The sequence below is a fragment of the Etheostoma cragini genome, chromosome 15 (assembly GCF_013103735.1).
Source record: "Etheostoma cragini isolate CJK2018 chromosome 15, CSU_Ecrag_1.0, whole genome shotgun sequence".
Taxonomy (NCBI): Eukaryota; Metazoa; Chordata; class Actinopteri; order Perciformes; family Percidae; genus Etheostoma; species Etheostoma cragini.
Window position 1 is genome coordinate 16389668 of NC_048421.1, and position 13825 is coordinate 16403492.

A 13825-nucleotide genomic window follows, 5' to 3' on the forward strand; every position below is an offset into this window, starting at 1 on the left:
CCACTGCAGAAATATGAATGGTTCTTGTTATAATTTCATTGGCCGTGTTGTCAGTTATGGCAGTACCAAAGGCAGCTATTACAAAAATGAGGTCCTTCCTTGAAAGCGTTGCGTGCCTTTTTCTCGTCCTAGGATGTGGATTACACTTATTGGTCCATGTAAGGCAATACAGATCCTCTCTTGACCAATCACAAAGCAGATTTTGGTAAAAAAAGGCGGTGCTTTGATCTAAAAACCGCAAATCCACGTGTCAAAGGCAAGTAACAACAACACCACAGGAATGATAAGGTAGTACAGAAGGTATCTGGTTACGTATTTTACTTTCTTCAAGATGCCAACAACACTACACTAAACAATAAAAGTATAAAAAGTGTGCATACAATCAGGTCTGACAAAAAATACCTTTTATCAAACATGTTTTTTATATCAGTGTTGCATAGGATCATGCTGACAAAGACAGTGTTTTATCCATTTGAGCATTATCTCGAGCAGATAGAATCAACCTCTTCCACAGCCATTTCTGACCAGAACCATGTGGTCCAAAGAGGCTCAGATTAATAACATTTTTCATAACTCAGCTTGACCCACTCAAATTCTTAAAAAGTTGACAAAAATGCAAACGTTTGGTTAGAAAAATGCCCCCCGTAGGCAAGTAAAGCTAATAAAACATCCATCCCTGCTTATAAATCAAAACAGAAGTCAGTTTCTTTCAGTGAGTACAACAGTATCACCAGCCTCATAACTCCTTAAAAAGATACAAAAATATATATCTTCTTAGAAATACATTTGTAGAAAAGCAGGCCAGCATTAAACTAAGGGCCAAAAATACGTCTCTTCAAACTGATTCTCTTACATTTTACCATCAAGTTTGTTTCTCAAATTGAGCTGAAAGTTCTTCTAAACGTATCATTTCTTCAATAAACAGTAAATGATAATAAGAAAGTAATACTTGTGTGTTGGAAGTGCTTGGTTTTTTTAAAACTCTGAATTCACTTATTTTAAATGTTAAATGAAAACATCCCCAGCAGACTGTGGTCTTTGTCTGAACTGCTGATGCACAACTAAATCAAAATTAAGTTTAATCAAAAACTTAGTAAGCTGTAAACAAAAAAACAACAAACAAAAATGACATTTCCAGTCCTGTAGTTCCACAGCTCACATGGGGAATGCTAAGTACGGGTGAGGTAAATATCAGCTTAAACAAAGCATCCTGCAGGTGGAAATAATCAGTAAAACAGCCAGATATTAGTTGAAGTTACTCTGAAGTATAAATCACAGTCTCTTGTTGTGATCACAGTGATTGTGGCACGTTACAGCAGGGATGAGCCAGGTGCATCTGTAACACATATCCAGTGTCTGCAGGTTCTGGCAGTGCAGTGTGGTTTAGCCCTGAGATGAGGTTCTGCTCAGATATCCCCCTACTGCATGCCCAGGTGCCTGGTAGGAGAGGCCTGACCTGGGCAGCCCGTGACCGGAGAGACTGACAGCCCACGGAAGAGGAGGTCCATGGAGGGCAGGAGGGGCTTCAGAAGACTGACAGGGCAGAAAGCGGAGCCACCATGGGGGGTAAAGTTGACCTTGTTGGGGTCAGGGCAGGATGGCTGAAGGAGAGGCTCATTCTGACAGGCAGCCCTGGAGGTAAATAATGTAATAATAATAATGTATCCTTTATTCGTCCCACAAGTGGAAGTTACAATTTCCACTCTGTTGTTATTACACACAGGCCTGAATTACACACACATGCTCAGTACCTATGCATTCACTAAATGGAGAGATGTCAGAGTGAGGGGGCTGCCCATGGAAAGGCACCTTAAGCAGTTGGGGGTTCGGTGCCTTGCTCAAGAGCACCTTGGCAGTGCCCAGGAGGTGAACTGGCACCTCTCCAGCTACCAGACCATCACCATACTTTGGTCCGTATGTGGACTTGAACCCACGGACTGAGCTGCTGCCACCCCGAGATGGAGAGTTGGCACGTTACCCGGGATACTAGATAATTAAGGGCTCTAAAACCACAGCTTTGCATGTATAGTTTATTGAATTAAGAGTTATTTAGTCCATGAAATGTAAGAATATAGTCAAACATGCCATTCACAAGGTCCCATAAGCCAAGGACACAACACGAGTAAGAAAGATAACCTTTCTTTAGTGAGTTTTCATCTACTGTGACTGGAGAAAGCATTTGGTCTTTTACCAAGATAAGGCAAATTTGCACATAATAAATTAAGCTGTGATTTCTAGTTAGATGGTCTGAGAAACAAATTATAGAAGTGCGTGAATTAAAAGGATAAACATTTTAGTTTCAGTTTTGACTCACTCTAATTTCAATCAAAATATGAGTCCATGCTGGAAAATTGAAATTCAAAAATGGACTGCAGACAGCTGAAATTTCAGACATTTGTACGACGTGAAATATATATATCCACACATTAACAGTAATCTTCTGCCAAACTATGCTATACAATACAACCTGCCAACCTATGCTATACAAAACAAAATAAGTAAAAAAAACTAAATGTAAATAGATGTCTCAAATTTGTTTTGGTTTGATCTGAGCTTTGCATTTTTAAGTTAATCTTGATCGCTATAAATATGCGAATACAGTCAATAGGAAGAAAAAAAAACGAGCTGAGTCGGTGCGGTAAACACGGAGTAGCTGCAGCTGTGTCTAGAAGCTTCCACTCAGCTAAAACAGCAGTAGTCATTTTAAATGAATGTTGTGTCTGTTAAGAGGCACAAAGGGACTCTAAAACTGGCCCCGACCACTGCTGTTTTAGCTGAGTGGAAGTTCCTAGACGTAGATGCAGCTACTCCGCGTTGACCGCACAGGTTCGGCACGTTTTTTTTCCTTCTATTGACTGTACTTGCACATTTATAGCGATCAAGATTAACTTAACAATATACCGGAATTCTCCTTTAAGGGGGTTTTGGGTGGGTCTCCAAAGTAAATGTTAGGCCCCTATTGGTTTACCGGCCACAGTGACTAGGAAATACAAGATCATGTGATCTTTGCATAATGCTTTGGTCTAAAAAGGTGTTCACTTACAACGCCTCCTCGCACACTCGTACTCGCTCGCAGCCTTCTGGCGGCTCACGCTGGAAGCCATAAGTTCTGTTTGGCCGTGGAGCGGAGGAGCAGAGCTGCAACAGGGGAGGATCCAGTTTAAATGAAGGGAGAGTAGACGGAGCGGGACACGGCGTCTCACAGTCCACTGGCTCTGCATTACAGAAGAAGGACAGAAATATCCAAAGCTGTTTTAAACCTCATAATATAGTTAAAAAGTACATCACAAAAAAGTTGAGTTGTCTGACCTGGCTCTCCCATGGGACTGGGAGACGATGACGGAGACAGAAGACATGGGTTTAGTGGAGAAGGGGAATTTGAAGGAGACACAAGAGATGGATCTAAAGGACAGGGGGACTGAGAAGGAGAAAGGAGAGAAGGATCCAGATCCAAGGGGCCAGGGGAGGGCTCACTCTGAGAGCCACTGCTACATCTCTGGACAGGGACAGGGGCCCTGTGGCCATCTGGGATATCCAGAATCTGGAGAATTCAAGAGGAAACAAGTGAAGGGGTCAGAACAGAGTGCGGTAGGCTTTCCTTTCTGGGAGCCAGGGTTTACAACAAAAGGCTAGGAAGGGTGTAGACAAAGATGATTTTTTAAATTCTTTTTTCATGATTATAATTAAGGTGGTTCACACCAATAAGCTCATCCTCTTAGGATTGCTAACCTGTGCTACGCAGCTGCTTAAACATTAGGTCAAAATGTACCCCCCCTGGGTATTATAAAACCGTCTAAGTATCCAAAAATAGATACAAAAGTAATTATTTACTTTCAGTTTTACTAATGAGTTTACTAATCAGTGGCCTAACCTCGTGCAGATCCTCAGGTTTCTCAGAAACAAACACCTCTTCCAGCTCCAAGTTGAGGCCTTCAACACTTCGTCGCAGTCTAGGAGCGAGTCTGTTCAGGGGTATCAGGGGAAATGTCTGGAGGAAAAAAGTCAAATACAAGCAACACTTGAGGGAGTGTGCTTAACTGAGTGCTATAAAAGCAATGGTGTTTCTACATGTAAAATTGTGTTTTGGTTCTGGTGCTATACTGGCAGTGTTTACATTTTGACCTACAAGCGCATAGCCACTTTTTGTTTTGATATATCAAAAACGGAAATTACTCATATTTAGTCATAAAATGCCTCCAAAAGCAATCATTTTCTCCCATCAATGTCCAGTGTTAAACCAACTCTAAAACTGAACTCGTCCTGCTCCATGTCGGTGTACATATCAACCAACAACAGTGAACACAACAGCTGTGTGCCTGGCTTTAGTTAATACTGAAATACAGAGAAACACTTAGCGTTTAATCATTTTTACAAAATGTGTTTGTACATCGACTGTGTGTGTGTCAGGTTTGTGCATATTTGGACGCAAATAGGAGCTGGTACAAGCCAAAGGAGCCACATTGACTACTTTATTTTAATGCCGTTCATTACCTTAATGGATTATTTACCATTTAAATATATATTCTATAGACCTGCCAATGTCTGACTGAGCATTTCGCCCTTGTAACAGCCTGATAGGCAAGTTTCAGAATGTCTTTCTGTGACAGCATGGAAACACTGAGACGTGATGACAGCAGTTCCTAAGAAAAGCACGCTGTTTTTTTTATATCCCTGTTACTAAGCGCTCCCCAGTCTGCCTGTTTGTAGACCGTTTTGGCATCAGTAGTAGTCATGAATATTTTGGTTTTTGTGTTACCCTCCCATGTCATCAAAAGACAAAAGAGCAATGGGCTACCTGAGTGACGCCTGCTGCATGACCTGCTGGCAGGGGGTTGTGGGGGAGCTCATATCCTGCTGAGGGAGGGAGGTGGCGGGAGCGCTTCTGCAACTGGTTCCTCAGCTTGGCCACCTGAGGGCACAGTAGAAAAAAAAATGATTTAGGAGTGTCTGCTGTTAATTCTAAAAAGGGAGTGGTTACTCGCCCTCGGGGGCGGTTAATGCTTCGTGCCATCGGTGGGAGGATGCAGAATGGAATGAAGAGGGTGAGAAGACCTGATTAAATAACTTCTGTAGTAATAAACAAGTACTTGCCTCCCTCAGGTGCTCTGCACTGCCCCACGATGCTGAGCGCTTGTGTTTGCCGGCACCTTTCCTCCCTCGGGTCTCCTCTGCCCAGGAACTTGGAGTCTTTGGAAAATAATTACATTGCGGTGAATAAAGAGTCCAGTGTTTTTCTCACAAGAGGCTTTGGTCAAAAATTGCCTTTTTTGGCGGCAATTCTGGCCAACCTTTTGGAAGCCTCTTATACTTTCTGTTAAACCCAGTGAACTCCAATCAACAGTACAACTTGAGAGTACAACCCAGAAGTGTAGCCTCACAGCTGTCTTGCACACCTGCCCCACAACAGCTGTACAGAGCAAGGCGAAGAGAAAACCACCCTGAGCTGCAAAACAGCCCCGTTTCCACACACACATTTGAAAACAACCAAACCACAATCATTGTAAAGACTATAAATACAGTGCAAGTATCAGCATTCAACACCTCAGTGCACTTACACACACACATTATGACACAGACAGTAACCTTATTATTCACAAAGTCACATACTGTAGAGGAAAAACAACAAAGAAAAACAGAAAACAAGGAGACTTTTGTACACTTCTGCTTTTGTCAATCACAACTCCTTAACGTATCATTTCCACTCGTATGACCGTACCGATTTCTTTACATTGACTCTTGATTTTCTACCACAGGGAGTCGGTTTGACAGCTTCCGACTGTTGGTTTGGAGCAGACGACTGGCAGTTCATCATCACCAGGTGAAACCGAGGCTAGGTTGAGCCACAGGATCAGATACTCACAGTTCTGGTGCCTTCAGTCAACTGCTTCACACAGCTGCAGACAATGACCCACTCACTGGTGTCCATGCCATTCATAAGACAGCTAACGTTACACGATCAGCTCTCACTGTCTGCAGTAGGGCTCTGTCATGCTTTTCTGTCCCCAACATACAACCTGTTATTTAGGTGTCAGCCTCAAAGCTCAGAGAAATACTGGTGCCTAACTGCCTGCAGGAAAACACAGACACCATCTTGTCCTGTTCCGTGGACGTAGTGCATCGCCTGGCTAAATAAGTAAGAACACAGCATGAGTCGTCATACAGTGACCTCGGTGTAGAGTTACAGCTGCCAACCCCCCCAATCATCCAACACCAACAACCCCACCCTGCCCAAAACATGAACATGGGATCATGGGACACAAACCTATAAAAAGACTCAAAGGTAGCAGAACATTTGGTCTGGCTAGTGTTTCTAGCAGTCATGTATACTTCATTCCTGTTAGCAATGTGGCCACAATAATAGAAATAAGATTATTTTGACTAACAACTAATCAGTTGCAAAATGTCAAATCATATTGCTTTTTTAGCTACTCAACAGTCCAAAACCAAATGACATTCAACTTAAAATGATACAAATTAGAAAAAAGCACATATTTGAAAGGCTGCAGGCAGATAATATGTAGCATCATTGCTTGATAAATGCCTTATACATGTACTTGAGTTGTTCAAATTCTTGTAAATTCTGTAGCACAAAGCTGTTGAATTACAGCATAGTTTAAAAAGGTTACCATAATTACATTTATAAGGATCATTCCGTGTACAATTTATTAGAAATCTTGCACACAAGTATTTTTTTTTTAAAGTACTTTGATTTTTTTCTTTGGATTTTCTTTAAATGTTAATGGAAGATCTGTGTTTGATAATGTTTGATAAATAGTAAAGAAAGAAAGAAAGAAAAACTAACTGACTGACTGACTATAATAGAATAACTTTAAAATCTTCATGAAATATAAATCCACATCTGATCCACATCATTCTTTTGTACAATGTGCAGAAAAATTGAAGGTTCAGTAACATGTGCCTAATGAATGAAAGTAATGAAGAAGAACTATGGCAGAAGGAGGTGTGCGGTCGTGCTGGTGTGCATGCGTGTGTGCTTGAGGAGAGTGCTGGGGGATGGGGTGTCTGTATAATGGAGGTCAGAAGGGGTCTGCACCTCACAATGGAAGCAAAGGGGGTTCCTTGGAGTTTAAACTGTGTCAGGAGACGAAGACGAAGCTGCAGAGCTTGGTGATGTTAGTCGGGGCTTTGTGCACCAGTTAGGAGCATATACAGTTGCGGGGGGGAGCGAGGGAAGAACAGCAGATTTTAAAGAAGAACAAAAACGACTATTTCCAGTTGGCTGCCTTCCATCCTCAGCGTCGAACTGGAACCAACAGACACCTGCAGAGCCAACATCAGATATCTTGTCCTCTATAGAAACCTCTAACATTCAAGAAAAGCAAGACAGAGAGACAACATTTGGTCTCCTGTCTGCTTTTTTTTCCTGCAACATGAAGCAACAGGTTTTATGGGGAACGCGTTCTTATACCAGTATTAGTACTGGTATGACAGCCTGCCACTCATCTAGACCTGTTATTACAGTAATTACAGCAAGGTATCAACAATAACTTGACAGTGTCATGATAAATTAATATGTCTTAGTCACCTGTGTGGCTTTGTCATTGACACAGGTCACAGCCGTGCTCTCTGCCTCTTTGGGCCACTGTCCCTGCAGATAGGGTGCAACGATGGCGTCCAAAGAAAGAGTACGGCGGATGGTGGGTTTCGGTGGGCGAGCCGAGGTCCTGTCAGCTTTAAAGAACAGAAGAAACCAAAACAAACAAAACAGATTAAAGTAAGTTAGCATGTCGGTGTACCTCAGTACTTGTCTGAACAATGTCTGTCTTACAGACGTAAGAAAAACGCATGCCTGTGTGATCACGTTCAGCTTGCAGTAACACTGCAGCTCTATTAAAACTCATTTTAGAGAAGCTAAATAGTATTTTAACACCAGTAGTAGCTGTTCATAAAATTGCTCCCAGGCTTCCTACCTACCAATGAGCATGCAGTATGCAGAGTTGTGTGTGTGTGTGTGTGTGTGTGTGTGTGTGTGTGTGTTCGTAATCTCTGACAGGTGTGGACCATGCCTTTGACCTGCCAAGCTATCCAACTACACAACACTGGCAACAGTCAACACAGGCAATACAAGTTTATCTCCCACCAAAAAAAACACACACAGTAGGTTGTCATGTTGCAGGGCAGACAGGATGTATAAATAAACACCATCCATGCAGATGGGACTTGCATGGATACAGTTGAAGGACAACAAAGAGGCTTTGTGAAGCTGCTGCTGTGTTAGCGTGAAGCATGCAGCAGAGATCCCACAGGTCAGAGTGCAGAAGGGTGACTGAGTGTCTTGATAACATTATGAGAACAGTGTTCAGTTTCAGGGTTAGCAGCCTTCACTGTTGACTTAACTTTCTTATAGCATGTCGGAATTTGACTTTTCAGACCACAAATCAAACAAAAACGTACAAGTTGAAGAACTTATTCATTTGAAGATGGCTTCATCAACACTTTTAAAATTTCATTTGGCGAGTGCCTATGACTGATATTATATGCTTTCCTTTATTGCTGCAACCAACTAATAATAGTTGCATTATTGATTATTCTGCTGATTAATATCTCAAATAACCGATTTTGTCAATAAAATGTTTATCAAAGTTTTTCAGAGCCCCTGTTTTTGTCCAAACTCTAAAAAATATTGAATTTACAATGAGTTAAGACAAAGAAAAGCAGTAGATCTTCACACTGGAGAAGCAAATATTTGACGAAATGACTCAAGCGATTAATGGACTATCAAAGTTGCCGATTCATTTTCTGTCAATTGATTGATCGACTGATCATCTCAGCTCTACTTTCCTTTGTGATAGGCCTACAATAAAGAAAAAAAGAGAAGTGATAGGGAATGAAATAAAGTTAGTAAACTAAACCCTTGGCCATAAGTAACATAATTGAGATATTGATAACAGACTTTTTTAAAACAGTGGACCACATGGAAGTGAATGCAGATGTAACCCCCCCCCCCCCCTCCTCCTGAGTGTGTATTTACCCGTCTTGACCTCCCTGCCGAGCAGAGCGGAGCCCCTCTGGAGCTGGTATGGGACTGTGGCTCTGAGAGGCTGCAGGCTGGGGTTGCTGCACCCCCGAGGCGCCCCTCCACTCCTGCCCGACATCCCCCACTCCGAGCTCCGCGTATGAAAACACCCACACGGCTTTGCTTCTCTTCTTCCCGTCGTTCACTGCAACTCTGCGCGGCGCTGGCTTTCTGCGTGCCCACATTCACTTCATCCACAGTTATGATTCAAAACTCTGATCGGGCCTCTCGTTGGGCACCCAGCTTGAGCTTTCTTTTGTGATGATGATGATGATGATGACCATGATTTTTTGTTGCTTACTTTCGGCTCGAAGGAACAGCAGAGACGAGCGGAGTGCAACTTTGCAGTTTAACGCATCGTAATAAATTGCGCATATATTATTAACCTTCACGTTGCTGTCTGAAGAGGACACCAGCAAAGTCCACGCGCTGCTCTCACACACTGCTGCTCGCTTCCCATGCATGCAAAGTGACAACTCAACAGCTCTGCTCAACCTGAGCAACTCCAGTGTGATTCTAAGGCACGACGATCTGGTTGGTTGCTGCAGAATACTACTGAACACTTATTGGTCATCACATCCATCTGTCTCGTAAAGGACCCCCCCCCCCCCAAACACACACACACACACACACACACACACACACGCACACATGCACACACACACGCACACCCCAACCATGGGGTCTGTCCGTGTGTGTGTGGTCCCCCAAAGTGTGGTTCAGGGACCCTTTAAGGTCACATCAGAGGCTCAAAGAGTCCAAACTCATAAAATGAACACAAAATTAGATTCAGTTGGATATCATTGCATTGTTATATCTAAACAACTAATTCTCCCTAAATAAGCACATTTGTTCATAACACATGCATTTACAGCGAGTTTTTAACTAGCTTATCCTTGATAACAGGTATGTGAGGGGTATTTTTTGTAACGTTTACACACTTACAACACAATAGTTTTTGTTTACATTTCTTATTATTGATGCAACAAAACCACACAAAACTGACGAACAGAATTAAAAATATACCAAATGTAAAGAGTGCACTGTGTTTTAAAGACAATAAGTGCAATACAATCTCATCCACATTATTCAATAATACTAATGATGTATGTGTTCCTACTAGTTACAGCACATTCAACTCTAATATTGATGTATAGATATTATTTGCATAATGTCCAAAAGGCAACTTTTTTTGTATCATGCCCCATGTTTGTATTTCTATCGTTCTCCTGAAAGATATACTGAGCATCGTTATGGCATCATGTAGAATGACGTGTGGAAAAATGAATCCAGCAGGTATGTAGATGTTTTTTTTAATTTAACAACCATTTCATTTTAGTTGCATGAGTAATCTGATCTGATAATCTGATGCACTGTTAAATGTGGTGCTCTCTGAAAGGTGTTGTGGCTTTTTATAAATTAGCTACCTATGTTTTTACCTCTAATACTCTCAGGTTGTTCTTAGGAATCCGAGAGCAATCTGGGCATTAATACAATATGTTACTCCTTATAATCGTTAACCACAAGATGGAGCCAGAGCATATTTGTCCCATGTAACTGGCGCCCCCATCCATCATCTCCATTTGCCTCCCGTTACCGAAACCATTTTCTTTAAAATCCCTTTTTTGGCATCTTCCTCTTTTACTCTCCTTACATCGTTTTGATCTACACAAACACACATACATAATGGAAAACAATTTATTGCAACACAAAACAAACAAAAATAACCCATTGCATACATGTTGAAAGAACATATGGCTGTTGCAATTGATAAAATCAGATAACTAAACATATGTGGTAGCTTATGATTTGATAGATTCAATAAATAGCTGCACGGATTTAAACATTGGTCGATTACTGAAGCAGGAAAATGTGAACGTTCAGGGGTGGAGGACCCCAGGCACCATTCAGTCACACCCATAAAACATACTCCTCAGTGGTGTCACTGTGAGGACAGTCTGTACAACCCATCCCCTACTTTATATGGATAGTCTGTATCTGATCATCACATCTCTCTTTGCAAGTAGCTGTAAGTCTGGTTACATTTTGACGTGTAACTTAATAAAAACAGGCCTACAAACACAGAGGCGACACCATAGGGAAGAACACTGATATTCAAATAAGGAGCAAGGTAGCAATATAATTTAAGGAAATAAACCAATGCTTTACTAAATAGGTCTGACAAACGTTTGCAGAGGAATTGCATGATCTTAGATGAAGGGATTCACAGATAGTACAAACTGCTTGTGGGAGAGAGGAGTCGAGTGGATAAGGCGAGGAGAAGGGAAAGAAGTGACGTCGCTCTCGTGTGTAAAAAAAATCCAGAGATGACTTTTCTGTTCTCGTGGAGCTGTTGACGGCCTTGGTGGATTGTGGGAGCAGGGTTTTAGTCGGGATCATGGGCAATGCAGCATCACCAGGCAGGCAGACAGGTTGGGGGTTAAATCTCTGTTGTTGTTGTTGTTGTTGTTCTGGAGCTCCTAGCTGGGAGTGAGCGCAGGGCTGGGTTCAGTGCTGATGTTCACCAAACACTCGCTGGACTTGAGGCTGGCCATGGACTTGGAGCTTGGTAAAGAGGCCAGAGAGCCGCACAGACCCAGCATGGAGGGAGTGTTGTCTTTTCCTACAGGGACAAAACAGAGAAGAAGCACAGTAAAATTTAGCCTCTGGTTGTGCATAGTCCAAGCTTCCCACATGAAACACCATAAACAGCCATCAAGACTGCCTTTGTATGTACATGTGCATGGGTGGCTGCCTCTGAAAGGCTTTTATGCAAATATATTCCTACTCAGGCAGGAATGTTATTTTACTACTGTGCTTTCTATACTGGAGTAAAACTAGTAACATGTAGCTGATTCAAAACAATTTTTTTGTGTTTTCTTGTTCAGAAATTTTGCATGACCTGGCTGACAGATTTACAGTCCACTACAAATCCCTGCAGGTTTAAATGTTGCATGGACACATTGAAGGATGAACATAGTAGCAGTGAAAAGTATTTTCTACCTGCTGAAGTCCAGGCAGTATCTCCATTCTGTCTCCCATCAGTCCTCTGGGAGTCAGAGTTCAGACTGACTTCAGCAGAAAGTTGCTCCAAACTGGGGAAACTCCTCCTGGATGGATAAAACATCACCATGACACACACGTCTAAACACACATCTGCTAAAAATAGAACCGTACTGTTTGTGTAAATTCACCTGCGGAAAAGCTTGACATCGCCCTGGTTGTTTGTGATGGTGGACCACTGGTTGACCAGCGGGATGGAGAGATCTTTAGCCAGATGGGAGGAATCACAGGGCATGAGGGCAGAGCTGCGTGAAACACAGAGCACAAATATTTCATTTCAGAAGTAATATTGTTTTTATTTTAGCAAGCAAATATGTCCCTGAACATTAAAGGTGGCAGTTAAATAAATCACTTATCTCTTGTGAGTGTCATTAATACAACACTACTTCCTGATGTTGTTACAGCAACTAGTGCCCCCAAATTTTAAAATCAACATAGTTCATAGATTTTAAAAATCAATGGTAAACTTGGGAGGAGATTTTGGTACTTGGCGGTGCTATTGGGTGCTGTAACAATATCAAGTATTGCACATTAAGGCCTGTTTTTTTATTTTATCTTAAAACAATTAAAATCAGATGTGTCAGAGCAAAATTTGTGTGTATTATATGAGTATTACATCATATACTGGCATAATAAAAATATTGCATCTGAATAACATTTTCAGGTGCTTTCCATATTGACTAGTTACATTAACTAGGTTAATAGAGCAATAATTTATTGTGTACTGAGGAAAGATTTCCAGAAAAATATCAATTTTAAATTTTAAAACTCCAACTTTAACTCCTCTTCTAGCCCTTGCATGCACATAATGTCTAATTCTAAAAAGACAGGATCTTGAGTGATTAAGTCCGGAGTCTGGAGTCTTTTTATTTGGTAAATGTCTTTCCAAAGGTTTGTTTCTCACAGTTGGGCTTGCAGCTCGAGCACAACGGCCTCCAGCTCCTTCTTCTCCTGCTGGGTCTGCACCGTCAGCTCCTCCACCTTGGCTCTCAGACGCTTGTTCTCCGTTTCCACGTTCTTCAGCTGCGACTCCCGCAGACGCACCAGCTCCTCCAAGTAACCCTGCGACATCAAAGTAAGTAGACAGGGATTTGTGTGTGTAGAAGCCCATAGTGAAAAACAAGAGTTTGAAACAGCATGAACTAGCTTCTAGCAGCTGTTGTAAGTCACCTTCTGGGCATAGACAATTTTAAACCTCTGCTCCATTTTGCGACACTTGTTGCTCCAGCTCTCCTCGTCCGTCACCAAGGGGATGTAGGGATGCTCGGGGACACTTTCCTCGCTGTTACTGCTGTCCACACTGCGACGGTCCTCCTCATCACTCAGGTAGTCGTAGCTACACAGCAGAGATGCGACAGTGTTGCGGTTTTGCACATGCATAAAAAATGTGATGCTAAAATGGTAGTGACAGGATCGGCCTTACCTCTGAGTGAACTTCAGGTAAGGTGTGTAGTCAATCACAGCTGAGGATTTCCCATCCAGAGTCTCCCCCTTCAAGCAAAAACTACACAAAGACCAAAAAAATCTTAACTTCCTTTGTGACTGAAAGAAGTTGTGTATATTTTCAGTAAATATCAGTTATTAAAATGATGTATGGAAGTCACACATGCAAAAATGTTTGGCTTTATATGTATACAGTGCTTGCACTATACTACAGTGGGTACGGAAAGTATTCAGACCCCTTTAAATTTTTCACTCTTTGTTTCATTGCAGCCTTTTTCCAAA

At 41.9% G+C, this 13825-nt stretch overlaps 2 protein-coding genes across 5 annotated transcripts in view; both read right to left on the reverse strand.

Annotated features, from left to right (window-relative positions):
• Positions 1-980: 980 nt before the first annotated feature.
• Positions 981-9541, reverse strand: fam117aa (family with sequence similarity 117 member Aa). Of its 3 annotated transcripts, none has more exons than XM_034894946.1 (8): positions 8993-9541; positions 7547-7692; positions 5092-5187; positions 4796-4909; positions 3872-3988; positions 3310-3541; positions 3044-3215; positions 981-1632 (listed from the first exon to the last, which is right to left on the reverse strand). In XM_034894946.1, exons 1-8 carry the CDS (start codon positions 9114-9116, stop codon positions 1419-1421), a joined length of 1215 nt encoding a protein of 404 aa, XP_034750837.1. In that variant the 5' UTR covers positions 9117-9541; the 3' UTR covers positions 981-1418. The 3 variants fall into 3 exon arrangements, with proteins under 3 accessions (XP_034750837.1, XP_034750835.1, XP_034750838.1); XM_034894944.1 differs by having other exon boundaries at positions 981-1638; XM_034894947.1 differs by lacking the exons at positions 7547-7692; positions 8993-9541 and adding an exon at positions 5717-6354 and having other exon boundaries at positions 981-1638.
• A 1180-nt stretch (positions 9542-10721) lies between these two features.
• rundc3aa (RUN domain containing 3Aa) overlaps positions 10722-13825 on the reverse strand; it is a 14227-nt gene continuing 11123 nt past the window's right edge. For both annotated transcript variants that reach the window (XM_034894334.1, XM_034894333.1), the window contains exons 6-11: positions 13524-13604; positions 13271-13436; positions 13005-13162; positions 12232-12345; positions 12041-12147; positions 10722-11660 (exon numbers count right to left, since the gene is read on the reverse strand). In XM_034894334.1, the coding sequence (XP_034750225.1) occupies positions 11518-11660; positions 12041-12147; positions 12232-12345; positions 13005-13162; positions 13271-13436; positions 13524-13604 (769 nt within the window). In that variant the 3' untranslated portion in view covers positions 10722-11517. The remainder of the gene's footprint in view (positions 11661-12040; positions 12148-12231; positions 12346-13004; positions 13163-13270; positions 13437-13523; positions 13605-13825) is intronic.

Coding starts and splice junctions, on each gene's coding strand:
- fam117aa (XM_034894944.1), bottom strand. CDS start 9,116: ATGTCGGGCAGGAGTGGAGGGGCGCCTCGGGGGTGCAGCAACCCCAGC. Junction 4,910..5,091: donor GTGCAGAGCACCTGAGGGAG/GCAAGTACTTGT, acceptor CTGTGCCCTCAG/GTGGCCAAGCTGAGGAACCA. Junction 3,989..4,795: donor ATGCAGCAGGCGTCACTCAG/GTAGCCCATTGC, acceptor TTTTTCCTCCAG/ACATTTCCCCTGATACCCCT.